Genomic DNA, 27898 nt, shown 5'->3' with positions numbered 1-27898 from the left:
CGGACATTTGACCAGCAGCATTTGAATTTACCGGACATTTGAGAAATCTACCGGACCCATATGCATTGGGTGCATAACCTGATTAAGGCGTCCACCCATGGTGCTCAGAATGACAGAAATTACATTTAGATCATGGTAATTCATATTAACAGAACATGCAAGTCAAGAATGCAACAATGCGCGTTCCTTCTTACTGAATTCTGATGTTAGAATAACATGTACTGATCCTCAGCCAACAAGACCAGTGACGAACAGCAGAATCCCTAGCTTTTGTCAACCTACTATCCCTCATAGTAGAAAAGGTTACCCATTCTGTTGGCCGGCTTGTGGAGAAAGAAATAGCCTGTTCCAAACAGACTCTGGGACAGAGAATAAAAAGAAAAAGCAATGAGTCTGATGCAACAGATCAGAACGTTTAGCTTAAAATGTTGAGGAACGTATTTATTTACATTATAAAACGCAGCAATGCGCACAAGGCAGTAGGCTGCGTGTGAATGTTTCTTTCATAATGCAATTAGCAGGAAAAAGCTCACCAGTTTCATGTGACCGGGATGAAAATATCCGTTAGAAAGAGGGGAGATGTAATATGCAACAACTAGCATGGGTTGCTAATATGACTAGGATTGTGCCTTGGAATACTGGACAATTAAAGAAAGTTGATATAAAATAATTGCCTCCACGGATATGGTCTGATTTTGGCTCGGCTACTTTGAAGCAAGGTAAGACATGCCTCATATGTATTAAAACGTTCAGGTTTCAAACCATTAAGTATATGTTTTCGAAGTGCATACGGCCTCCAGCTCATTGCAAAGTGGTGTGTGACGCGCTGATGAAGCCTGACTTGTGTTGTCTATGTATTTACTGTTAGAGATGCTGTAGCAGCAGCTCTCGCGCTGACAGATTCTCCACTCAAAGGCTCTGTGTCTGTATGCTGTAGGCTTGTGATAAATAAGGTATCCATAAAAAAACTAACATACTGTACACAAGTGCCAATTTAATTCCACTAAATTAAGCAAATTAACCTATAGACCGATAAATGTATTTACATCTACTGGTATTAACATAAATGCTAAAAAGCATTATTTCACAAATGGGATTGACCGGCGGCAATTGTATTTATCGGCTTTCAATTAAAAAAWAAAAATTAGGCCAAAAGCAGGCTATTACCGGCTAACAGAAACCTTGACACACACACAAGACAGGGGAACAGACGGGAGCTTTTTTAGGAGGGCCTACAGTAACAGGTCTCTGGGGTATTGGAGAAGAGACTTCAAAACAAAGGCCACTGTGTCTACAGTGGGGCAAAAAAGTATTTAGTCAGCCACCAATTGTGCAAGTTCTCCCACTTAAAAAGATGAGAGGCCTGTAATTTTCATCATAGGTACACTTCAATTATGACAGACAAAATGAGAAGAAAAAAAATCCCAGAAAATCATTGTAGGATTTTGATGATTTATTTGCAAATTATGGTGGAAATAAGTATTTGGTCACCTACAAACAAGCAAGATTTCTGGCTCTCACAGACCTGTAACTTTTCTTTAAGAGGCTCCTCTGTCCTCCACTATTACCTGTATTAATGGCACCTGTTTTGAACTTGTTTATCAGTATAAAGACACCTGTCACAACCTCAAACAGTCACACTCCAAACTCCACCTATGGCCAAGACCAAAGAGCTGTCAAAGGACACCAGAAACAAAATTGTAGACTGCACCAGGCTGGGAAGACTGAATCTGCAATAGGTAAGCAGCTTGGTTTGAAGAAATCAACTGTGGGAGCAATTATTAGGAAAGGGAAGACATACAAGACCACTGATAATCTCCCTCGATCTGGGGCTCCACGCAAGATCTCACCCCGTGGGGTCAAAAATGATCACAAGAACGGGTGAGCAAAAATCCAGAACCACACGGGGGACCTAGTGAATGACCTATAGAGAGATGGACCAAAGTAACAAAGCCTACCATCAGTAACACACTACGCCGCCAGGGACTCAAATCCTGCGGTGCCAGACGTGTCCCCCTGCTTAAGCCAGTACCGTCCAGGCCCGTCTGAGTTTTGCTAAGAGAGCTTTGGATGATCCAGAAGAAGATTGGGAGAATATATATGGTCAGATGAAACCAAAATAGAACTTTGGTAAAAACTCAACTCGTCGTGTTTGGAGGACAAAGAATGCTGGTTGCATCCAAAGAACACCATACCTACTGGAAGCATGGGGGTGGAAACATCATGCTTTGGGCTGTTTTCTGCAAAGGGACCAGGACGACTGATCCGTGTAAAGGAAAGAATGAATGGGGCCATGTATCGTGAGATTTTGAGTGAAAACCTCCTTCCATCAGCAAGGGCATTGAAGATGAAACGTGGCTGGGTCTTTCAGCATGACAATGATCCCAAACACACCGCCCGGGCAACGAAGGAGTGGCTTCGTAAGAAGCATTTCAAGGTCCTGGAGTGGCCTAGCCAGTCTCCAGATCTCAACCCCATAGAAAATCTTTGGAGGGAGTTGAAAGTCCGTGTTGCCCAGCAACAGCCCCAAAACATCACTGCTCTAGAGGAGATCTGCATGGAGGAATGGGCCAAAATACCAGCAACAGTGTGTGAAAACCTTGTGAAGACTTACAGAAAACGTTTGACCTCTGTCATTGCCAACAAAGGGTAATATAACAAAGTATTGAGATAAACTTCTGTTATTGACCAAATACTTATTTTCCACCATAATTTGCAAATAAATTCATAAAAAATCCTACAATGTGATTTTCTGGATTTTTTCCCCTCATTTTGTCTGTCATAGTTGAAGTGTACCTATGATGAAAATGACAGGCCTCTCTCATCTTTTTAAGTGGGAGAACTTGCACAATTGGTGGCTGACTAAATACTTTTTTGCCCCACTGTACATCCCTATAATCATTGCTAAAGGTAACTATGCTAATGTGTGTTTGAAGAGAGAGTGGGAAAAGGCTTTAGACAGATAGAGAAATCATTCTACTTAAAAAGTTGCCAGCTCATTGGCCCCAGAGAAACCTTTTGTGAGAGTTGTTTTGAATTGATTTTGGAATGGGGCCCAGAGCTCCCTACTTTAAATGGCAGCTGGTGTTCACCTGAGGATTTTAAGGATTTATTAGGTCTTGGAGTGTGGTGGAATACTGATGAGTGAGACAAATAGTGGTGCTCACCACCCACACACCCCCCAACCCTGAACACAAACTCACCCTGATCCTTTTGACCATGAAGCTGATGTTGCGGATGCCCAGGAAGTCAGTACCCTGGTAGATTGAGTCAATGGCCTTTACATGGCTGGAGATCTAGAGAATAGAACAGTCACCATTAGATTATGAGAAGTGTTGATGTTCTCTCTGCACTGCAGAGAGAACATCAGATAAATCATAGCACGGCATTAAAGACATGACATGTCTGTTACCCCACCAATGAACACATKAATAATATCTCTAACTACAGAATCATTGCGTTCAGCCTATTGAAATCAATCTGTTGAAGATTTGCTCCACACTGTCCAGCCCATCCTATAAACAAGCCTCTAGTCTCAGAGCTAAACCACAATCCTAACGAACACATTTACTTCATCACACTGAACCTTTTTTCTTTATCTCACCTATGGAGAGAGTGAGTGTCCACAGAAATGACATTTTAATCAGCTAGTCTCTCCTTTAACTGGACCCCTGTGAAGCATTTTCAGCATTTTCTCTGCATCTGATTTGTTAGGCTATAGAACTCAGTCAGGAGGAACAAGTCTGCGATGCTGGCCGGGCTGGCTGAAGGAAGGAAGCCAACAACAACAACAACTGATCAGACCTACAGACAAACACTATTCTGTTTGTAATCCATTTCTCCTGGCGGAATTGAAGGGCAGGTCCTGGTTTTCCCACGCTGAATGACTCAGAGTGTGTGTGTATTAGGGCTGACCCCATTTAGTCGATTGTTTGGTCGATAGGCTGTTAGTCGACCGAGATTTCATTAGTCGAGCAGTTGCAAATTGATAAAAATAATTAATGGTGCACAAGACACCGGTCTGATTCGCACCGGTCTCAGTGGACTAATCCATTGCGGAAGCCACTCTAAGACATGCTACTGAAATTGTAAAAAGGCTATACTATGTAAGAATAATGGCGCAACACTGATAAATGAAATAATATTATATAAATGCRCTTTCTCCCGTGATGGATAGCGGGCGCTGTCCACGGTTCTGAAACTTAATCTTCAGTGAGCCATTGAATTGGTGCCTTTCCCTAAAGCCAATTCCTCCTTCGGCCGCCTTTCCTTCCAGTTCTCTGCTGCCAATGACTGGAACGAACTGCAAAAATCACTGAAGCTGGAGACTCATATCTCCCTCACTAGCTTTAAGCACCAGCTGTCAGAGCAGCTCACAGATCACTGCATCTGTATATAGCCCATCCAACTACCTCATCCCCATACTGTTATTTATTTTTCTCCTTTGCACCCCAGTATGTACTTGCACACTCATCTTCTGCACATCTATCACTCCAGTGTTTAATTGCTAAATTGTAATAATTTCGCCACTATGGCCTATTTATTGCCTTACCTCCCTTATAAGCACACACTGTATAGACTTTTTCTATTGTATTATTGACTGTACGTTTGTTTATGTGTAACTCTTTGTTGTTGTTTGTGTCGCACTGCTTTGCTTTATCTTGGCCAGGTCGCAGTTGTAAATGAGAACTTGTTCTCAACTGGCCTACCTGGTTAAATAAAGGTGAAATAAAAAAGAAGAAAAAAAGATGTTGCTATGTGCATAATAATGGTGTTGAGAACAATGCGACGGAGGCAGTAGCGGAGTGAGGAAACAGGGAATCAACTTAATTAGGTCTATAACCAATAACCTAACTGTTAAACGTGCCTGGCTTTATAAATCGTCCATGTACATCTTCAGAAATAAGACAGGTCCTGCTTCTGTTGACAGTTTGAGTGTTTGTTTAATAGCCTACTGATTGCGTGAGCACCAAGCCTCACGCAACTGCAACACAAATTCGGCTGTTTTTCAATCTTTGCTATGCTGTAATAAAGGCTTTGCAATTTTTTTTGTTATAAGTAATACCAGAGTCTGTTCTATTTTAGATAGTGTTGTTTACACTTCCAAACGGGCAGGGAAAAAGTATAATATTGTACTCCAACAGCACCTGTTTGCCACACAATACTCATTCAGAGCTTGCTCCTATATCCTCCTKTATCTTTATCTTCAATAGTTTCCACGGCTAAGTCAAATGTCTTCCACACATCTGACTTTCCTTTTCCCTCCTACGCAACCAGTAAACATCCAGTAAACCAGTAAACATGTCCTCCTCATCCATTTTGCTGTCACGTGTTATGGCGTTCAGAGTTTGTTATAACCAATATATTGATGTGATTATGATAGGTTATAGGTCAGACCCTGTTGGTCAAGTGCATGCACTGCATACATGTTTTACGTAAAGAGATGTTTTTCCTAAACAAATTAGGTATTTCGGTTACAGAACCTCAGTCAGAAACAAGTAAGACAGGAAATGGCTGTAATTATGTTGCAGCTTCAGCACAGACAGCTGCGATAAACACTTGCTGTGCTGGGGTGCCTTYTTGCTGCAGCAGGGAGGAGAGCGAGACAACACTCACCAGTCACACAGGCTCCCGCTGTCATTTACTTTTAACACAGCACGGCCATCGGGCTCCCTTCTTGAGTCATTTGTGTTTCTTATTTATTTAATCAAACAGTGAGCTTAAAGCATCAGACAAGCTCAGTGCATATAGTTAATTTTATTCAAAACACTTCGGGTGTGTCTATATATGGAAAAATACACTTTTAAAATGTAGACCAATAGAATAGTTGAAAGAACAGATGACTCTCGATCAACCAATATTTATTTTTAGTCTGGGACAGCCCTAGTGTGTGTACAGCCTCAGTACCTGTGCGATGACAGCCTCTCTGGTGCCGTAGTACTTGAAGAAGAGGTGGTCAGTCTGGATGAAGAGCTGGCAGGTGTTCTTCTCTATCTGAGCTGCTCTCTTCTTCCTCAGGATCACCGGACCATGTCCATGGGACCTCTCCTCTTCCTCCACCACACTGCTGGGGATCCTGCAAGAGACAACAACAGAGGAACGACTAACCATTAGTCAACTAGGAGGGAGAGATGGATGTGAGGGAGAGTGAGGGTGGAACGAGGGGAGCTGGAAGAAGAGAGATAGGTGGAGATAGATTGAGAGTGGAAGCGGGAGGTTGAAAAAAAAAAAGACTAAGAAATGACATGAGAAGGTGACTAACAGGATGTGTAAGGATTTCTGCCATTTTGGTCGGGGAAAAATCCCATGTTTCAATGTGGGAGAAAGAGGGCCCTGGCTTCTGAAGGAGGGTCTTCCAGAAACATGGGGAAATATTTCCTGACACACCCCTGGTCTGTCTGATCATCCCTGGAAGAAGAGAACACTAACTCCTCACCCTGCCAGATGATCTGTAACATCACTCTACTCAGTCATCCAATGTTCCACAGAGCTGAAAGGGAAGAAACCAGGAACAATAAGAAGAATCTGGCTCTGTTACAGCTCCAATAACAAGTTTGACTTAATCACTTCCATGTTTCCTTATCATGCTAACTGTTATTTTACCATGGAGCAAGAAGATGTGAGGTGGTTTGTTGGTCCTCCAGTACTGTGTCCAGAACGTTGTTTGTACAGTATTGGTGAGTGCTGTATAGCTATAGGGTTGGTTTCACAGTGGGGTATTATCAGCTCACCTTGAGAGGCTCCTCCATAGCCGAGGCCTGGTACTTCTTCATCCTTTCAAACACTGAGTGGTCAGCACAGCCCCCCTCTGAGCCATACTTATGAGGGTAATCTGGGAGGAGAAGAGGAGACCATCAATATGAACTCAACCGTATTACCAGTAATATTGGTTCTCTCAGCTTCAGGCTAAACCTGTTTAGAATGGGAATGAAAAAGGTTGTACACAATAGCAGCCATAGTGTGGTCTCATCTACTCTATACAAGGCCCTCTAAAACGTAACAGTGTAACCTCATCTACTCTATACAAGGCCCTCTAAAACGTACCAGTGTAACCTCATCTACTCTATACAAGGCCCTCTAAAACGTACCAGTGTAACCTCATCTACTCTATACAAGGCCCTCTAAAACATACCAGTGTAACCTCATCTACTCTATACAAGGCCCTCTAAAACATACCAGCGTAACCTCATCTACTCTATACAAGGCCCTCTAAAACATACCAGCGTAACCTCATTTACTCCATACAAGGCCCTCTAAAACATACCAGCGTAACCTCATCTACTCCATACAAGGCCCTCTAAAACGTACCAGTATAATAACCTTACTATTCCTAGCAGCAACATTCTTCTGAGGGTGGAGATATCTTTCAGAGCATTATATGTCACTGTTCATTAGGACAGAAAGAAGCTGTAGTTAATATCTCTCGCTCTCGGTGTGTCTATCAAGGCCTAACACAGTGTCTCTCTCTGTGTGTGTGTGTGTGTGTGTGTGTGTGTGTGTGTGTGTGTGTGTGTGTGTGTGTGTGTGTGTGTAACAAGGCCTAACACACAGACTGCCTACGCTAACTGAAAGAATGAGCCTCTGTTCACCGCTGGCGTCTCCTTCTCCAGGCTGGAGAATAACAAAGCAGTCTTCCTCCCAAATTACATGTCACTGACTCACTCACTGCTCGACTTTCCTCTACCTTCCTCTCCCAGAGGCTCTGAAAAACACCAGCTCAATAAGGAGCAACACTACTACATGCAACTACAGTATCCAGAAAAGTCCAGTATTCAGCAATACACCTTCACAATTACTAACACAGATCAATATCAAAGAACGGTCTGAGATACCACAGATTTTGCCACAGAGTTCAGATTTAAACCTACATCTAAGCAGTGACCGTGTCCTTGCCCTCTGCTGACAAATAATGCCATTGCCCAGAACAACATGTGGTGCTGTCGACTGGCTGGCTGCTGGAGCATTCCCAATGGGACCAAATCAGTAAAAACAAACACAGAGCTGGGTACTTTACAACCCAGCTAACATGGTGATCATCAAGAACACAGTTTGTTCACGGGCATCTGCCTAAAGCAGGTTCACAGATCCAATTTCCTCATAAAACGGAACATCATTTTGATTAACGCATCCAATTCAAATCTATTGACTCTGGTGTGATGTCACCCATTGAAGAGCAGCCAGCAAKCAAGTTGGAGAGCACCCTCCCTGTCATCACCATCCTGTTACTAAATGAGCCAATAAACAAGCAGTCTCACCATAGTACAGAGCTCCCCTGTAGAATGAGCTCAGCGATCACTATGCAGAACACAGAACTGCACAGTGAAACACTAATGAAAATGAGTAAACCATAGTGACACAGAACTCTTAGTTAGCAAAGAGCCATAATTGCCTGTGGAAATCTGAAAACTCTTATAATGGGTTTTTGTAATCTACACTCTTTACCTTCACAGCAGGCGTGAATGCTAATGAACTCCAATTACGGCTGTGTGTTTAGTCAACAAAATAACACAGGGCTTTCTACTTCTTCCCTAGTTGGCTTTATCTATTCACAGCAAACTACTTCTGCCATCTCTGTCTGATGTCAGTCCCTACAGAACAAAGCCATTTGTTCCAGGACGAAGACGCAGGGTTGGGAACAGGTATGGAGGACACACAGGGAGGCAGGCAGTCTCTTTTGGGTATGCTACTTTTGTCCTGGTTAGGTTACGTGACCTTGGAAAACTTCTGACCCTTATTATGCGGGAGACGGAGGTAGGCAGAATAACATATGGATATGCTGTTTTGGGTTTGGGCAGAGAGAGGTGAACTCAGGGGCCTCAGACGGGGCTCTCTGGGCCTGGGGAATGGTGCAGTGTCAACCAGGCCTGACAGCTCTGTTGCTGTCTCAGCGGGCAGCATAACAGAGCAAGCAGGGTGAGGAGGAAGATGCGGTGTGTGTGTGTGTGTCTGTCACTAATGAGGACTCTGGGATAACAGAGCCATCTCTCCCTCCCCTGGGCTCCGCTTCAGATACCTGAGACAGGACTTCAAAACACAGGCCAACACAATCCCACAATCAGCACTTTGAATGTTTTAACCTATACACCGCAATTCAACAACCCTGAATACACAGAATAACTGAATGCATATGCCATCAATCAGGCCGTTACTGTACAATGTGCTGATAATAAAACAAGGTCAGGTCAGACTGCTCTGTGATCAGTTCCTAGCAGAGATATTATTCTCTCCCCAAGTTATCCCCAGATAGTAACAAGCAGTGAGATGGAGTCAATAACGCTGACTGCACGCTTCAATAGAGGTCTCCTCTCTCCACTGCATCTTTTCCCTAATGTACACAACACACAGTCGATGCCACTGCTCTAGTCAATAGCGAAAGCCCCCCTAATCACAACAAAAACACACACCAGTAAACACAAGCAATCAATCTTACAACTAGGATAATGTAATTACAGTACATGTATGCATCTCATTTAGTCTACAACAAGCAGCACTCTTACATCCATCATAACCAGAGCCACCACAACATACTGGCATAGAAATGGACTCCAAATGGCTTCCCGAGTGGTGTAGCAGTCTACGCCACTGCATCGCAGTATTGAGGCATCCCTACAGCCTGGGGTTCACGGCTGGCTGTGTTACAGCCAGCCGTGACCGGGAGTCCCATAGGAAGGCACACAATTGGCCCAGTGTAGTCTGTGTTAGGGGAGGGTTTGGCTCATTGCGCTCTAGCAACTCCTTGTGGTGGGCCGGGCGCCTGCAAGCTGACTTCAGTTGAACGTTGTTTACTCCGACACATTTGTGTGGCTGGCTTCCAGGTTAAGCGAGCGGGTGTTAAGAAGCAGTGCGGCATGGTGGGTCGTGTTCGGATGACGTATGACTAGACGTTCACCTTTCCCGAGCCCATTGGGGAGTTGCAGCGATGAGATAAGATCATAACGACATATTGAATATCATGAAATTGGGGAGAAAAAAGTGGAGGGAAAAAAATACAAATAATATTACAAGAAGATAAGATTTTTTTATTTAATAAATAATATTAAATGGACTCCAAAGACATAAATAACACTCAGTACACAGTCCTATTCTTCAAAGTCCTTACAGGCATCATTTAGACGTATTGTGAGTGAGACTTAGTCCTCGTGAGTGGTTAGTCCTCAAAGCCCTCAGGCTGAGTCTGGCAGTGCTGGGAGGACATGGTGCAGCAGAGCTGCTGTTATAAGCCTCCCAAATTAACCTGTCGGTCACCAGCCTGCATGACGGGAGCAGAAATGCCACCGCCACAAGCCAACGGGCATGTCACACTGTCTGCCAGCGACAGCAACGCTGTCACCTCCTTTTATCACACACCGGCGCAAAGGAACACACACTCTCCCCAAGGAAATTCAAGGAACATACACACACTCAGCTCCCAGAAACACAAACACAGTCCTAAAGAACACGCATTGCCATAATGAGAACACAGTGCCGACAAATACACCTCAAAACTTGAGGAAAACACACTCAGTCCCAAAGAACACAAACTCAGGCCGAACAAAAGCACACACATACACACAGCTCTGCGACATACAAGTAAACACTACACTCAGCCAGCGTTTCACATTCCCTCAACCTTCCTAACCTCCTCTCCTCAGACAAATTTGGACAAACAGACATTTTAATTCATACTCTTCGATGGCAGAAAAGTGGTAAAGGAATTATTTTGGCACGTTATTTTATATTTCGCTTTTTTAATCAAAGTCAAGATAAGTGCTGCAGGGTCAGGATGGTGTTCCTTAAAGCCTGGCCGTACTTACAGCACTATTGACTGACCGCAGTTCATTTGCATTCTGCTTTGCATATCATATGATGAGTCACCACAAAGCGCCACTAGTGGGCAGTCAGGTCAACCGGTTGGAGGGGGAGAGAGTGGGCTCAGGGTCAACCTGTCCCCCGTTGTCAGTTGAGGAGAATGGCTCTGTACTGGACCCACCGAACAACAAAACGTTCTGCCCTGACAATGTGTTCTCTATTTCCAGACAGAAAGCTGTCATTGTCCCTGCAGTGAATGCCCTCATTCAGATGCCAATCAAAAGGCCTTTGCGAACAAGAAGCGAAGAAAGACAAAGTTGTGAAAGCCGGCAGAAATGGGAGTCAGAGTCAGTCACGCCTTTTCATTCTTCATTCCATCCCTCCACCATTTGTCCTCTCGCTCACCAACCCCGGCTTCAACAGGAAAGAGAATTCTAAAATTAGGTGCCAGTTTCTTCAAGGAAAAAAGCCTCTGCCGCAAAATGAACCTGTTTGAAGTGCATTTGAAGTGTGTCTTTGATGTCTGAAAACATCCAAATGCAGACAGGATATCTGTGAGGAGAGACTCATTAATGGGTTGATAAAGACACATTCCCAGGAACAGCAGCTTGACTAAAACAACTGCTGAAACCTGAATGTTACACTGAATGGGATGTGGCGGCAGGTAGCCTAGCGGTTAGAGCTTTGGGCCAGTTACCGAAAGGTCGCTGGTTCAAATCCCCAACCCAACAAGGTGAAAAATCTGACAATGTGCCCTTCAGCAAGGCACTTAACCCTAATTGCTTCTGTAAGTCGCTCTGGGTAAGAGCATCTGCTAAATGACAAAAACGTAAATGGAATGAAGATCTCAAACAGGTCTAATGGAAGATTGTCTTTACTCAGTCCCCTTGTATCAATATGGATTTGATACTTCATTGTGTTATAGGAATGTAGCCAAAGTCAGATTAATAAATGACTCAACTATGTGTTAATGTACTGCTGATAACATGACACGCTATGCAAATATAAATATGATGCACCACAAGGAGGCAGTGTGGAGCATGTTAACCCATAGTGGTGCCTAGTGGCACAAATGAGGTAAGAGTGTCTTTATAGGAGAGCTGCCATCAGTGCTATGACCGGACTTCACACGGCAGCATGACTTGACAGAACTTCTCTGTTTGGGGCATTCGCTTCATAGAGTAGTGAAGGAAAAAATATGAAATGGGGCCCTTCATGTAATGTCTCAGGCAATATGATCTGCTAAGGAAAGAAGAAGAAAAATCTGAAGAGCACAAATAATAGGTAGGGCATAACTACCTCAAATCCGGTACTGTGGCAGTCACCAAGCCCTGCAGTACTATTGAGGGGTTCAGATGACAGCCTGTTATTGGATGACACTGAGACAGAAAGGGAAGAGGAACAGAAAGGCTCTGTTCACACCTTCAGATAAACAGACAGAAAGAAAGAGGGATGGGAGGAGGAATAGAGGGTGAGAGCTTTGACACCTCATACATACATAGAAAATTAAAAGGGAAAGGAAAAAGAGAGAACAGGCCTACATTGTGGAGACGAAGCGTGAGAGAAAGGTTCTCTGATTGCAGGCTCATGCTGGGCTGGTTGTGCCTGTGTGTCAACAGGCAGGCTGGCTATGAATCAGACCCATCTGAGGAAAAGAGGACCAAGTAACACAGGGTGGGCCTCCACTCTGCTTTCTCCCTGCCTGAGAGGGCTGCTCTGGCCTGTACTGGGATGAGTGGGGTCAGTGGTCTCTGGAGCTTAGCCCACACCTCAGATCGACTTATAATTGGTGGCCTGGATGCTAAGGAAGATGGATGCTCAGCCTAACCCTGTGTGTGTGTGTCTTGCCGCAGTGTCCCAGTGCAACCTTCCTCAGCTCCCCTTCCTCTGGCCCATTTCACAGTTCATCTGACATGACCTTGGCTTGACCTTATGTATGGCTAAATGCCCAATGTAAACTCCCCTTGGATAGACCTCTCCTCTGACAGCTCTGCATTGTATTTGAACCGTAGACCTCCACTCTGCTCAGTATGCACTCCACAGCCTTTAAGACCTTACCTCTAAGCCTAGAGAAACCTGTCCTGTCCCACCCCCCATCCTTCAGTTCATTTAGGAACACATTCATCCATCATCGTCCATATCTCTGCTTACAAGAAACACCTATAGCAGAGAATCGCCTTTCGGTGTCACTGTCTATCTAAAGTCCTTGTCCTGTCACAGTGTGACGCCTACTGTTTTCTCTGATAGGGAGGGATGTGTGTGTAGCAGAGGTGGAGAGAGAAAAGCTGGTACAGACGAGCCAGCATGGATTAGTCACCGCTGTCAGTGGCTGAACACAACTGTAATTAAAAAGAGCACAGTCATGGTACAGCTATTTAGAGCTGCTACAGCCAATTCAATCCATTTCATGCTCATGATGGAAAAAAATTGCTTTTCAAAGTGAATAACACTGACAGAATACTGTGGTGTTAATAAGCCATCCACTGTGCTTCCAATAATAACCATCTTTGCCTGCACAAAATATATGTGTTATTTGGAACAAAATTGTATTCCTACTGCTGAATAGGATAATGAACGCCTAATTTCTAAAGCTAGATCCCTAAAAAACAAATCAACACTTACACACACCCAGAGTCATACTGTATGGGCAACATCTTCTGAATCAATATAGCAAAAGCATTAAAGAACATGCCCTTTAAGTCTATAAAATATACCTATTACATTAACGACAGCCATAACCCATTTTAGTGCTGTGATGTTGGCACCATTACTTCAGCAGGACTGCAGGGTGACTGGCAGAGGAGAGCAGTGAATCAAGTATACTCACTGATGTCCCCCTCGTGGTAGATGACTGAGTGGTAGGGCACGTCTTTGTCTCTGAGGTACCTCTCCGAAGGCTCCACGTAGTACATGCCCTGGTGGGTCTGGATGAAGCCTTCAAACCTGCCGTCCACCACCGAGCCGTGGGTCAGAGTGTCCTTCTCACCTGGAGAAGAAAGACAGAGGTCAGGTGGCTGAAGAAGGGTGGTCAACTCAACTCTAATCAGTTGGGGGTAGGAAGAAAGTCAATGCTCAACGTGTGAGAGGAACACACACAAAAAGGTATGGACCAATTTAAGCTGACACAAACGAACAAAACATAATGCAAACACACACACGCACAGCTCTAGATATTGAGCAGATGGTAGACCGTGAGCTGTTCCTGGGGGGAAAACCGTCTTGGACAGAGTCAGGGTGGGACGCAGCATATCCCTGTCTGTCTGGATCATAAAGACTCATCCCTGCTTCTCTCATCTGACCTTCAAATCAGACAAATAATGACTTTAGTAATAAGATCTTGGACTCTGGTTAGTGTCAGGGAAAATCAAAGAATAGTTTCTTACGCAAAAGGCACAACTAATGCTTGAAGAATCAAGGAACCAGTGAGAAAGAAATGGGAACAAAACAAAATGCTGTCAGGGCATAGCAGTCTATTAAACATCATCCACCTTTGAACCAGACAGAGAAAGTCTGGCTGACGAAAATGAATGGTTTTAATTCAGTGTTTGTCAAGAGCAAGCACCTTAAAAAACATTTTCCATCAGTAGCTATGCAGGTTGGAAGAAAAACTCCCACTCCCAATTAACCTGTGTTATAAAAACAGCACACTCTGGAGGGCTATAATTGAAAAGGACATAGATGACTGGCAACTCAATGGGAGAAGATAACTAAATCAGGGAGAGAATAAGACTTGTTTTCCTCAGGATAGGGAAGCCCAACTTCATTTAAATCTGCTGCTCTCTTCAGTTCTGTATTGTTGCGAAAAATGTTGGAGCGTTTGTCTCATAGCTATCCTGAGGGACCATTGCAGTTTAGCGTAGACAGAGAAACACAAGCAGCCAGCCAACCAGCCAGCCAGCCTCTCTCCCCAGTTAGGTTTGTGTTTCCAGAGGAAAGAGGCCCAGTAGGCCCGCTGGGGGCCGTCTGCTCTGCTCTCCTGCTGGAGATAACGAGAGCAGCAGAACACACAGCTGTCCCATGGAGCATCCAGCTCTTTCTCCCTAAATCTCTGTCTGTGTTCCAAGGGCCCAGAGTCCTCACTGGTTTTTCCAGGCCCTAGCCATGCAGTTCGTCAGAAAACACTGGGACGGGACACTAACTGGTATTTGTAGCAGTTTTGATACTGAAAGTGAGAAAAACAAAGTGCTTTCCATTAATGCTACTGCTGTACATTAGGCACATATTAGATTAGAGTAATAGCAAACCACAGTCAATAACAGAGGTGCTTGCTCAAAATAATACTGTACTGTAAACTAGATTACCTCCATCTAAACAAAATTAGCAGGATACTAGGGAAAGGAATGTTGAGCTATGCTGAGACCATTTATTGACAGTAATAACTGTCACTTTAGATGACTTCATGTGTCATTTCTGCTGTCCCATTTTCTTCATAATAATACATGAATAATACTTTCCCCACGGACAGCTTGGAGATCAGAGTGAGGACCAATTTAATCTGTTGTTTTATACTGGGCAGCACTTGGTAACATTAAAGAGGCCCCTATGGTTTTGATATAATTTCAGGGACAGATTCTCCCTTCTGATCTCCAGAAGGCACAGCTTGGGCACTGCTCATTTGCCCAGAGAGGAAGCCCTTCATCTGGGCATGAAAGGCCAGTGCAGAGGGGTTTAGACCCATCCTCTGCGCACATATGGATCAAGTCTGATTATTGTGCCAAGGAGTGCTCAGAACTCAGACACGGATACCCTCACAGCCTCAGCAAAGGGAGAACTAATAATTCCTAGTTTAAGTCAGGAGAATACAGCGCTTCCCAAGGGCAACTGACAAGACTTTTATATCAGAGAAGGAGAGAAAAGAACACGCAACACTAATGAGAGCTGGGTTAATGTGGCCGTATAGACAGTGGAAATTGAATATTCTTTACCCCGGTACCTAATCAGAAACCCTACTGCAGTCCAGATACAAGCAGCTTCACTCCAATTATGGGAATTCCACTAGACTGGGACCAAGGTAACCACCTAATTTAGTTCATGAAAATGCCTGGTCCCCAAAGTGCTAAGTGGGCTAATGTAAAGTAAGGAGAGTGGAGTCTGCTGGTCTTTATGAGGGGCAAATGAGAAAATGAATGTATAGGCCTATCTGATCACACATAATAGAGAGGTCTGGTCTCTGGCTCTCTACTAGCTTACAGTACTTCACTAGCAGCTGGGTTCTACTCCCATCCCAGTACAGACAGCTATTAGCTACAGGTGGAGGAGAAAGGGACTCAAGGGAGAATGGGACTTGGGATATGACCTATTTACCTCCAGTTCATGGTTCTTCGATTATCAGGCAGAGGCCAACTGATAAGCAACTGCATTTAACACAACACACAATGCCGGATATGTACAGTGCCTTCAGAAAGCATTCACACCCCTGGACCTTTTCCTCATTTGGTTGAGTTACAGCCTGAATTTAAATTTGATTAAATTTATATTTTTGGGTCACTGGCCTACACACAATACCCCATAATGTAAAAGTGGAATTAAGTTTTTAGAAAGGTTTGTTTATTAATTAAAAATGAAAACCTGAGATGTCAATAAGTATTCAACCTCTGTTATGGCAAGCCTAAATAAGTTCAAGAGTAAACACACGCTTAACAAGTCACATAATAAGTTGCATGAACCAACTGTGTGCAATAACAGTGTTAAACATGATTTTTGAACGACTACTTTATCTCTGTACCACACACATACAACTCCCTGCAAGGTCCCTCAATCAAGCAGTGAATTTCAAACAGATTTAACCACAAAGACCAGGGAGGTTTTCCAATGCCTCACAAAGGGCACCTATTAGTAGATGGGTAAAAAAATAAAAAAAAGCAGACATTGAATATCCCTTTCAGCATGGTGAAAGTTATTAAATTGCACTTTGGATTGTGTATCAATTAGGGATGCACGATATATCGGTGAAGATATCAGAATCGGCCGATATTAGCTAAAAATGGCAACATCGACATCGGCCTGATGTCTAGTTTAATGCCGATGTGCAAAACCGATGTCAAAGCTGACGTGCATACTTATATAACGTAGGTACATGACGTAATGACGCCACAATTTTTTTTGAAGCTACACGTGCAACACAGCATTCCTAACCTAGCCCACAATGTCTGCTGTGTGGCTCGAGCAGTGAACAAGCAGTGTCTTCTGCTGTTTCGGTTAGTTATTGTTTGATTTCACTGTAGAGCCCCTAGTCCAACTCAACATGCCTTAGATAGCTCTTTTATCACACACCCCACACATGGGGAGACCTCACCTGGCTTAGCTGGTGTCTCCAGAGATGCAAGCTCTCATTGTCACTCAATGCCTAGGTTTACTCCCACTGTACTCACATCCTACCATACTCTTGTCTGTACATTATGCCCTGAATCTATTCTACCACGCCCATAAATCTGCCCTTTTCATTCTCGGTTCCCAAAGCACTAGACGACCAGTTCTTATAGCCTTACCCRTACCCTTATTCTACTCCTCTGGCGATGTAGAGGTTAACCCAGGCCATCATGCCCATTCCCCAGGCGCTCTCATTTGTTGACTTCTGTAACCGTAAAAGCCTTGGTTTCATGCATGTTAACATCAGAAGCCTCCTCCCTAAATTTGTTTTATTCACTGCTTTAGCACACTCCGCCAACCCTGATGTCCTAGCCGTGTCTGAATCATGGTTTAGGAAGGCCAACAAAAATTCTGAGGTTTCCATACCCAACTACAACATTTTCCGTCAAGATACAACTGCCAAATGGGGCAAAGTTACAATCTACTGCAGAGATAGCCTGCAGAGTTCTGTCATACAATCCAGGTCTGTGCCCAAACAGTTCGAGCATCTACTTTTAAAAATCTACCTTTCCAGAAATAAGTCTCTCACTGTTGCCGCTTGTTATTGTTGCCGTCAGCTACCAGCTGTGCCCTGGACACCATATGTGAATTGATCTCCCCCCATTGATCTTCAGAGTTCATACTGTTAGGTGACCTAAACTGGGATATGTTTAGCACCCCGACCGTCCTACAATCTAAGCTAGATGCCCTCAATCTCACACAAATTATCAAGGAACCTACCAGGTACAACCCTAAATCTGTAAACATGGGCACCCTCATAGATACCATCCTGACCAACCTGCCCTCAAAATACACCTCTGCTGTCTTCAACCAGGATCTCAGCGATCAATGCCTCATTGCCTGCGTCCAAAATGGGTCCGCGGTCAAACGACCAGCCCTCATCACTGTCAAACACTCCCTAAAACACTTCTGCGAGCAGGCCTTTCTAATCGACCTGGCCCGGGTATCCTGGAAAGATATTGACCTCATCCCGTTAGTAGAGGATGCTTGGTTGTTCTTTAAAAAATTGCTTTCCTCACAATCTTAAATAAGCATGCCCCATTCAAAAAAAATTGAACTAAGAACAGATATAGCCCTTGGTTCACTCCAGACTGGACTGCCCTTGACCAGCACAAAAACATCCTGTGGCATACTGCATTAGCATCGAATATCCCCCGCGATATGCAACTTTTCAGTGAAGTCAGGAACCAATATACACAGTCAGTTTGAAAAAGCTAGCCTTAGTTTTCCTAACAGAAATTTGCATCCTGTTGCACTAATTCCAAAAAGTTCTGGGACACTAAGGGGCAGTATTGAGTAGCTTGGATGAAAGGTGCCCAGATGTGCCCAGAGTAAACGGCCTGCTCCTCAGTTCCAGTTGTTAATATATGCATATTATTATTAGTATTGGATAGAAAACACTCTGAAGTTTCTAAAACTGTTTGAATGATGTCTGTGAGTATAACATAACTCATATGGCAGGCAAAAACCTGAGAAGAAATCCAAACAGGAAGTGGGAAATCTGAGGTTGGTCAATTTTCAACCCAGCCCCTATTGAATACACAGTGGGATATTGGTTATGTTGCACTTCCTAAGGCTTCCACTAGATGTCAACCGCCTTTAGAAACTTGAATGAGGCTGCTACTGTGATGTGGGGCCGGATGAGAGCTCTTTGAGTCAGAGGTCTGTCAGAAAGCCAGGTCGCGCATTTCATATGATAGCGACCTGCGTTCCATGGCTTCTCTACAGACAATGGAATTCTCCAGTTGGAACGTTATTGAAGATTTATGATAAAAACATCCTAGAGATTGATTCTATACTTAGTTTGAAATGTTTCTACGACTTTTATAACTTTTTAGTCCAACGTTCGGCTGGACCTGCACGAGCGTTTGGATTTGTGTATTAAACGCCCTAACAAGGGCTAGCTACTTGGACATAAATAATGGACATTATCGAACAAATCTAACATTTATTGTGGAACTAGGATTCCTGGGAGTGCATTCTGATGAAGATCATCAAAAGGTAAGGGAATATTTATAATGTTATTTCTGATTTCTGTTGACTCCAACATGGCGGATAATTATATTTTTTTCCTGAGCGCCGTTCTCAGATTATTGCATGGTTTGCTTTTTCCGTAAAGTTTTTTTAAATCTGACACAGCGGTTGCATTAAGGAGAGGTATATCTATAATTCCATGTGTAACAATTGTATTTTCATCAACATTTATGATGAGTATTTCTGTAAAATTGATGTGGCTATGCAAAATCACTGGATGTTTTTGGAACTAGTGAACGTAACGCGCCAATGTAAACTCAGATTTTTTTTATATTAATATGAACTTTATCAAACAAAACATACCTGTTGTGTAACATGAAGTCCTATGAGTGTCATCTGATGAAGATCATCAAAGGTTAGTGATACATTTTATCTCTATTTGTGCTTTTTGTGACTCCTCTCTTTGGCGTGAAAAATGGCTGAATTTTTCTGTGACTTGGTGGTGACCTAACATAATCGTTTGTGGTGCTTTCACTGTAAAGCCTATTTGAAATCGGACACTTTGGTGGGATTAACAACAAGATTACCTTTAAAATGGTATAAGATACATGTATGTTTGAGGAATTTTAATTATGAGATTTTTGTTGTTTGAATTTGGCGCCCTGCACTTTCACTGGCTGTTGTCATATCGATCCCGTTACCGGGATTGCAGCCATAAGAAGTTCACCGACCATTTCGAATCCCACGTACATTCTCCACTATGCAATCTGGTTTCCGAGCTGGTCATGGGTGCACCTCAGCCACGCTCAAGGTCCTAAATGATATCATAACCGCCATAGATAAAAGACAGTACTGTGCAGCCGTTTCCGTCGACCTGGCCAAGGCTTTCGACTCCGTCAATCACCACATTCTTATCGGCAGACTCAATAGCCTTGGTTTCTCAAATGATTGCCTCGCCTTGTTCACCAACTACTTCTCCGATAGAGTTCAGTATGTCAAATGGGAGGGTCTGTTGTCCGGACCTCTGGCAGTCTATGGGGGTGCTACAGGGTTCAATTCTCGGGCCGACTCTTTTCTCTGTATATATCAATGATGTCGCTCTTGCTGCTGGTGATTCTCTGATCCACCTCTATGCAGAAGACACCATTCTGTATACATCTGGCCCTTCCTTGGACACTGTTAACAAACCTCCAAAACAAGCTTCAATGTCATACAACACTCCTTCCGTGTCCTCCAACTGCTCTTAAATGCAAGTAAAACTAAAAGCATGCTCTTCAACCGATTGCTGCCCGCATCTGCCCGCCCGCCTAGCATCACTACTCTGGACAGTTCTGACTTAGAATATGTGGACAACTACAAATACCTAGGTGTCTGGTTAGACTGTAAACTCTCCTTCCAGACTCACATTAAGCATCTCCAATCCAAAATTATATCTAAAATCGGCTTCCTAATTCACAACAAAGCCTCCTTCACTCATGCTGCCAAACATACCCTCGTAAAACTGACTATCCTACCGATCCATGACTTCAGCAATGTCATTTACAAAATAGCCTCCAACACTCTACTCAGCAAACTGGATGTAGTCTATCACAGTGCCATCTGTTTTGTCACCAAAGCCTCATATACTACCCACCACCGCGACCTGTATGCTCTCGTTGGCTGGCCCTCGCTTCATATTCGTCGCCAAACCCACTGGCTCCAGGTCATCTATAAGTCTTTGCTAGGTAAAGCCCCACCTTATCTCAGCTCACTGGTCACCATAGCAACACCCACACGTAGCACGCAGGTATACAGCAGGTATATTTCACTGGTCATCCCCAAAGCCAACACCTGCTTTGGCCGTCTTTCCTTCCAGTTCTATGCTGCCAATGACTGACACGAACTGCAAAAATGACTGAAGCTGGAGACTTATATCTCCCCTCACTAACTTTAAGCATCAGCTGTCAGAGCAGCTTACCGATCACTGTACCTATACACAGCCCATTTGTAAATAGCACACCCAACTACCTCATCCCCATACTGTTATTATTTTTTGCACCCCAGTATCTCTACTTGCACATCATCATCAACACATCTATCACTCCAGTGTTAAATTGTAATTATTTCTTGACTATGGCCTATTTTTTGCCTTACCTCCCTAACCTTACTACATTTGCACACACTGTACATAGATTTTTCTATTGTGTTATTGACTGTACGTTTGTTTATGTGTAACTCTGTTGTTTGTGTCGCACTGCTTTGCTTTATCTTGGCCAGGTCGCAGTTGTAAATGACAACCTGTTCTCTACTGGCCTAAAAATAAAAAACAAGTCGAGCAGTCATTTGAAAGAGTAAGACAATTTCAGCCAGACAACTCAAAGCGAAATCCATAAAAGCCAAGATAATATATCGGTGAACATATTGGAATTTGACGATATTAGCTAACAATGCCAACATCAGTATAGGCCGATGTCTAGTTTAACGCCAATGTTAAAAACCGATGTTAAAGCAACCGTGCATACCTATATAAACGTTGGTACATGACGTAATAACGGCACGTAAAATTTGGCGCTACACGTGCAACACAGCATTCCTAACCTAGCCCACACAATGTCTGCTGTGTGGATCGAGCACTCAATTGAAAGAGTAAGAACATTTCAGCGAGACAACTCAAAGCCGAAATCCATTAAAGCCAAGATAATGGAATTCACTGCCCTTAACAATCAACCGTTCTCTGTCGTGGGTGATGTTGGCTTTCGTCGACTGGTCAAGCACCAGTACACACTACCAAGTGATCTATTTTTCAGATGTTGCCCTACTGGAGTAGTGGCAGTAATAGCGTCACTGCTATTAGCTTCATAACTGACATTCAGACCAGGGATATCAGTCCCATGAGCATGCTGAGTCTGACAGCACAGTGGGTCGTCGAGGATTTCGTACTGAGGAAAGTCGTATTTCATGCTCATGAATGTGCTGGTTGTCATACCGCTGCTGCCATTTCAATGGCATTTGAGAACATGTTTGAAACATGAACCCACTAACTAGCTCCATTCAAACAACWGACTCGAGAAATAAGCTCATCAACTGCGCCTGCAGCAGACGTGATACCCTCTGTCATGGCATTGAAACGCCTGCTTAACAGGCATTCTCTCTKTACTATGTCGCCACCATGCTCGATGCAATGTACAAGAACCGATACTTCGATGCAGACAAGAAACAGGGTTTACGTGAAATGTTACATACACAGCTGGACAAGATGGAAACTGACACAGTGACAGTGCGCACCGAGGAAGAGGCCACGGGCAGACAGAGCTGAAACTTCACTGCTTGACATGTATGATGAAATCCTGGAAGAGAATGAAATGACTAAACAAATGAACAACGAAACAGCACAGCAAGTAAGTGAAATAAATAGGTTTTGATTATGTTTTACGGGTAATGGGGATATTCGTAAATGCCAACAAAATAACTTTTTGGTCAGAGTGTGTGTGTGTGCGTGTGCAACCATTATTTAACTAGGCAAGTCCGTTAAAGAACAAATTCTTATTTACAATGACGGCCTACCTCAGCCAAACCCGGACGATGCTGGGCCAATTGTGCGCTGCCCTATGGGACTCCCAATCACGGCCGGATGTGATACAGCCTGGATCCAAACCAGGGACTGTAGCGATATCTCTTGCACTGAGATGCAGTGCCTTAGRCCGCTGTGTCCATGTGTGTGTTAAGCATTATAGTACAGTTAAAAAGTTAAGTCCGCAAAAATGTTTAATATCGGTTTCATTTTTTCCCCAAGGGAAAATATAGGATATCATTAAATCGKCCAAAAATGTAATATCGGTGCATCGCTAGTAGCAATACACCAAGCCACTACAAAAGATACAGGCATCCTTCCTAACTCAGTTGCCGGAGAGTAAGGAAACCACTCAGGCATTTCACAATGAGGCCAATGGTGACATTAAAACAGTTCAAGTTCAATGGCTGTGATAGGTGAGTTYGAAGAATTCTAAACCAAATAACGTGCAAATATTGTACAATCCAAAAGCTCTTTAAGACTCCCAGCTGTAAACGCTGCCAAAAGGTGATTATTAGATGTATTGACTCAGGGATGTGAAATGTTTGTATTTCATTTAATACATTTGCAAAATTTTCMAAAAACATGTTTTCACTTAGTCATTGTSTGTATTTAATACATTTTTGATTCAGGCTGGAACACAACAAAAAACAAAAAGTCAAAGGATATGAACACTTTCGGAAGGCACTGTATAGGACAGAAAAGGGTTGARAAGAGAAAGATGTTGCCACTTACTGCAATTCAACTCTGAGTGCAATCTTTATCCCTAATTGCAGTATTCTAGAGTATTACATTTTTGTAACACTTTGTTATTGAAGCAATTATGCCTTTGGCAAGCGGCCTTGCTTGCTGAAGCGTGATGATTACCCGACCACTATTTCTCTGAAGATTAGCAACTGCCAAAAAGCTCATAAAGCTTGGGGAACATGGTCTTTGAGGACAATATTACGTGTTCCTTGCAGCGTTTCATCTCTTGTATAGAAACTGTCCACATACAAAAAGAATGGGGGGGGAGAGCAAGGTTTTAGATTTGATTTTGCAAAGCCTAAGGTTCTCTGTCATACATCAAGGCCTCGGTAAACATAAACATMATCTTCTGACTATTCTAATTATTCCCTAAGTAAGCCAGAGTGAGTTTGGCAATTCAAGTTATCAGTAACCACGTTTCCATCCACAGTTTTTATGCGAGTAAAGGCATACCGTGTATATTTAAAAAATCACAACAGCTGTGATGGAAACTGGAAGTTTCGATACAAGTTTATAAATGCCTACAGAYCATGCGTTTGTTCGACAGGTGGGATCTTTATGTCTAAAATTAATTATGCACGAAATGGCAGTAGAAACACCATTATGCGCAAATATTGATATAATAACCATCATATAGAAGTAAGCTTGGTGGCACGCGATGATATGGTGTGTGGTCCTCCCACTACGACTTGGGAAAACATGCAGTTTATTACGCTGCTAATGAACTTCACAGCGTGGTGAAAGGGCACCCGTGATGAGTTTGATGCTCCTTTCCAATAAATATCGAGGGTCTTATTCTGGTGACATGATGATCGATGCTTGACAATAAAAATTCTAGCTCTTATTCTTAATCATCTCATCATGTGGACTTGCCTACCCGCATTGTAGACCATCTGCGAGACCAGAGTAGGCACATTTACCTTTWATCGCACCAGTTTGTGACAAAACGATCGCTAGAGTTGAAAATGCACTGGAAACACATTRAACTAGGRATGCGCGATATAGTCGGTGAACATATCGGAATCGGACGATATTAGCTAACAATGCCAACATCGGTATAGGCGGAGGTCTTGTTTAACACCGATGTTAAAAACCGATGTCAAAGCTGCCGTGCATACCTATAYAACATAGGTACATGACGCCACGTAAAAATGTTGCGTTACTCGTGCAACACAGCATCCCTAACCTAGCCCACAATGTCTGCTGTGTGGATCGAGCAATGAACAAGTCGAGCAGTCATTTGAAAGAGTAAGAACATTTCAGCGAGACTCAAATCCAAAATCCATTAAAGCCAAGATWATGGAATTCACTGCCCTTGACAATCAACCGTTCTCCGTCGTGGGTGAAGTTGGCTTTCGCCGACTGGTCGAACACCGGTACACACTACTAAGTGCGCTATTTTTCAGATGTTGCCCTACCGGACTTAGACAGTAATAGCGTCACTGCTATTAGCTTCACAACATACATACTATGGAACGCCGTTTGGGTCTTTGCGTGTCAAAAAAGATACAGTAGCACTGTCAAATATGTAAAAATAAAAATAAAAATGTCTGCAAACAAGCAAACACTGGCCACGGACAGGGTTGGTAATAAAGCATAATTTGTTTGACCGCAACTTCTGGGGTAGCTAGCGTTAACATGGTACCTAGCTAGCACTAATTACAACCAGCCTGAAAACAATGACCATTTTAATTATTCTTAGCAAGGATTTAGGAATCCTTGTGAGTAAGTATTAGCTAGGTTGCCACTTGTTGTTCGCCTATTGAAATTGAACTTCAGTTCATGAAAACAAATAGCTAGCCAGCTACTTAACCCTGTTGCCCAAAGCTAACGTTATAAGCAGCCAGCTAGCTTCATCTGCCTAGTGAAGCTCGACCAGACCGGGTTATGTGTTGTGAAGCTAGACACAATAAGGATTAGGCACAAGTGGAATTTGCGGTTTGCCTTCAAAATAAAAGTATGTCATTGACAGTGATGCAAATGAATGCAAATAGAATTATGCCATACTTTTATTTTGAAGGCTAACCGCAAAGTCCAATATTGTGGCTAGCTTCACAGATGGGTCTGACCACCAATAATCAAATAAGAACGGTCTTATAAATTAGGGTTATTTTAGATTAGCTAGCTAACTACAGCTATTAGTTAGCTAGCTAACTACAGCTATTGAAACGGATTATGTTGTGTTATTTGACACGTCAAATAGTGTTATTTGACACGTCACGTAGTGTTATCTTTTGACGTGTATCTTTTTTGACACGCAAAGACCCAAACGGCGTTCCATATAAATCCTGGTTGAAAATGAAACGCTTGAACAAATGAACATCATAACAGCACAGCAAGTAAGTGAAAGAAATAGGTTTTGATTATGTTTGACTGGTAATGGGGACATACGTAAACCCCAATAAAATACMATTTTGGTCAGTGTGTGTAACCTTTATTTAACTAGGCAAGTCAGTTAAAAACAAATTCTTATTTACAATGACGGCCTACCCCAGCCAAACCCGGGCGATGCTGGGCCAATTATGCACCGCACTATGGGACTCCCAATCACAGCCGGATGTGATASAGCCTGGATTCGAAYSAGRGACTGTAGTGACGTCTCTTGCACTGAGATGCAGTGCCTTAGACCGCTGCATCCATGTGTGTGTGTTAACTATTTAACTSTACTAGAATGCTTAAAAGGCCGCTAAAATTTTAAATATCGGTTATAGGTATCTGTTTTTTTGGCAAGGAAAATATCGGATATCGGTATAGGGTAAAAATKTAATATTGGTGCATCACTACATTGAACTTTTGATTTTTATTYGGTACATGAAAACTTAAAATTCACAGATTTTTATCTGCAACAAGTAAGTTTGGTGGAAACACACCACTGGTGGGAAAATGTGCACATTTTCTTCATCCAGATTTTTGAATATTTGCATGAAATATTCCAATTGGATGGAAACTTAGCTAGTGCACAGCAAATGAGTGGGGCTTTTATGACATCACTGTAATAGGATCTTAGCAGACATGTTAAAATGTCTGAAAAACAGGAGAAAAGGAGGTTCTAAAAATAAGCAGTGCGGCTTGGCAGGGTCGTGTTTCGGGGAGAACGCATGGCTCTCGACCTTCACTTCTCCCGAGTCCGTAGGGAAGTTGCAGCGATGGGACAAGACTGTAACGACCAATTGGATATCATGAAAATTGGAGGGAAAAGGGGGTAAAAAAWAWATATATATAAATTAATAATCATTTTTTTTAAACACTTTGAGAGATATTAAAGGTGACACAAATAGTATGGCCTTCACAGCAGAGCACAACTACAGAAGTACAACGTTTAGATTTCTGATTCTGAAATTGTGCAAATAAATGAATATATCAGTGCGGTAAATGCACAGTTATTCTGACTTAATCTAAATTCCAMCTTTGAATGTCCACCTTTATTATTGACAAGAAAAAGCTTGCTGGATTTTTTGTCTGGATAAACCTTTCCATTGCATTACAAATCACATCTGAGAAATAGGCTACAACATCGTCGTCCTTGGAACGACACAGTGCTGCTTCTCTAAAAGGAAACAGATCTCAAGATTTCCATTTGATAGAGATGAGAAGTGCTGCTCTAGTGGAGTCTGATTTGAATTACAGTCTGTTCAGCAGAGGAGAAGAGAGATGACAGCATCTGAGAATGATGAGGTGGGAGTGGAGATGAGCCCGCTGGGATCTGAGAGCTTCACACAAAYACACCACGTCACATGACCGGACAGACACACCTTGGCCTTGTTTTCCCTTGTGTTACATGTGAGCTCTGCTGCGGGCATGGGGAGGATCCTGAGGATGTGAGGCTGGAACGTGACTAACACATTCTCCAAACGTATACGCACACACACACACACACACACACACAGACAGAGTGGAGTGGAGAATGATATCCATTAACAACGTTCAAAAGCACAACTTGAGCCCGCCAACGCTACCAAACCCACAACAACACACTGGCGCACACCCACACACCACAGATCAACGCAAAAGCAAATAATCAAATTGGATGCGGGAAGCGTTTCCCTGGTAACTATCGTAATTGTGTCTGTGTGCACAAGGACTTTGCCGTTCCAGAAATAATTGCTGGACTTACCAAAGATTTCTCCAGTGTAAATGTGGGAGGGGTCGTAGTGCGCCTCCACTCCTGATACCTCTACCTTGAGGTCTGGAGAGAACAGGCTGGTGTCCCTCTTCATCCGCAGATTGAAATGCCTGCAAGAGAGGAACATGAAAATACATTACTACATTACGCATACCCCGTTTAGTACCTCCAATATTCCTGCTCATGGTTCAGTAAAGATCTATGCAGCCAGAATGACAGGAGAAAGATTAGGGTAAGTARCGACGCCAAACCCAGTGTCTCCCAACACTGACAGAATACTTGGCTGTAAGACATTTCATTTGACATAGGCTCACAGCAAATGAAAATAAAGGTTAAATAAATAGACA

At 43.1% G+C, this 27898-nt stretch overlaps 1 protein-coding gene across 1 annotated transcript in view; it reads right to left on the bottom strand.

Moving 5' to 3' along the window:
• adam10a (ADAM metallopeptidase domain 10a) overlaps positions 1-27898 on the bottom strand; it is a 102223-nt gene that overhangs the window by 14300 nt on the left and 60025 nt on the right. The window contains exons 3-8 of the mRNA XM_024001217.2: positions 27543-27661; positions 13616-13774; positions 6732-6832; positions 6551-6558; positions 5908-6064; positions 3204-3296 (exon numbers count right to left, since the gene is read on the bottom strand). Coding sequence (XP_023856985.1) covers positions 3204-3296; positions 5908-6064; positions 6551-6558; positions 6732-6832; positions 13616-13774; positions 27543-27661 — 637 coding nt within the window. The remainder of the gene's footprint in view (positions 1-3203; positions 3297-5907; positions 6065-6550; positions 6559-6731; positions 6833-13615; positions 13775-27542; positions 27662-27898) is intronic.

This window comes from Salvelinus sp. IW2-2015, linkage group LG15 (genome assembly GCF_002910315.2).
Source record: "Salvelinus sp. IW2-2015 linkage group LG15, ASM291031v2, whole genome shotgun sequence".
NCBI classification, from domain to species: domain Eukaryota; kingdom Metazoa; phylum Chordata; class Actinopteri; order Salmoniformes; family Salmonidae; genus Salvelinus; species Salvelinus sp. IW2-2015.
Note: the sequence above shows the minus strand (reverse complement) of the source record. Positions and strands in the feature narration are given on the sequence as shown.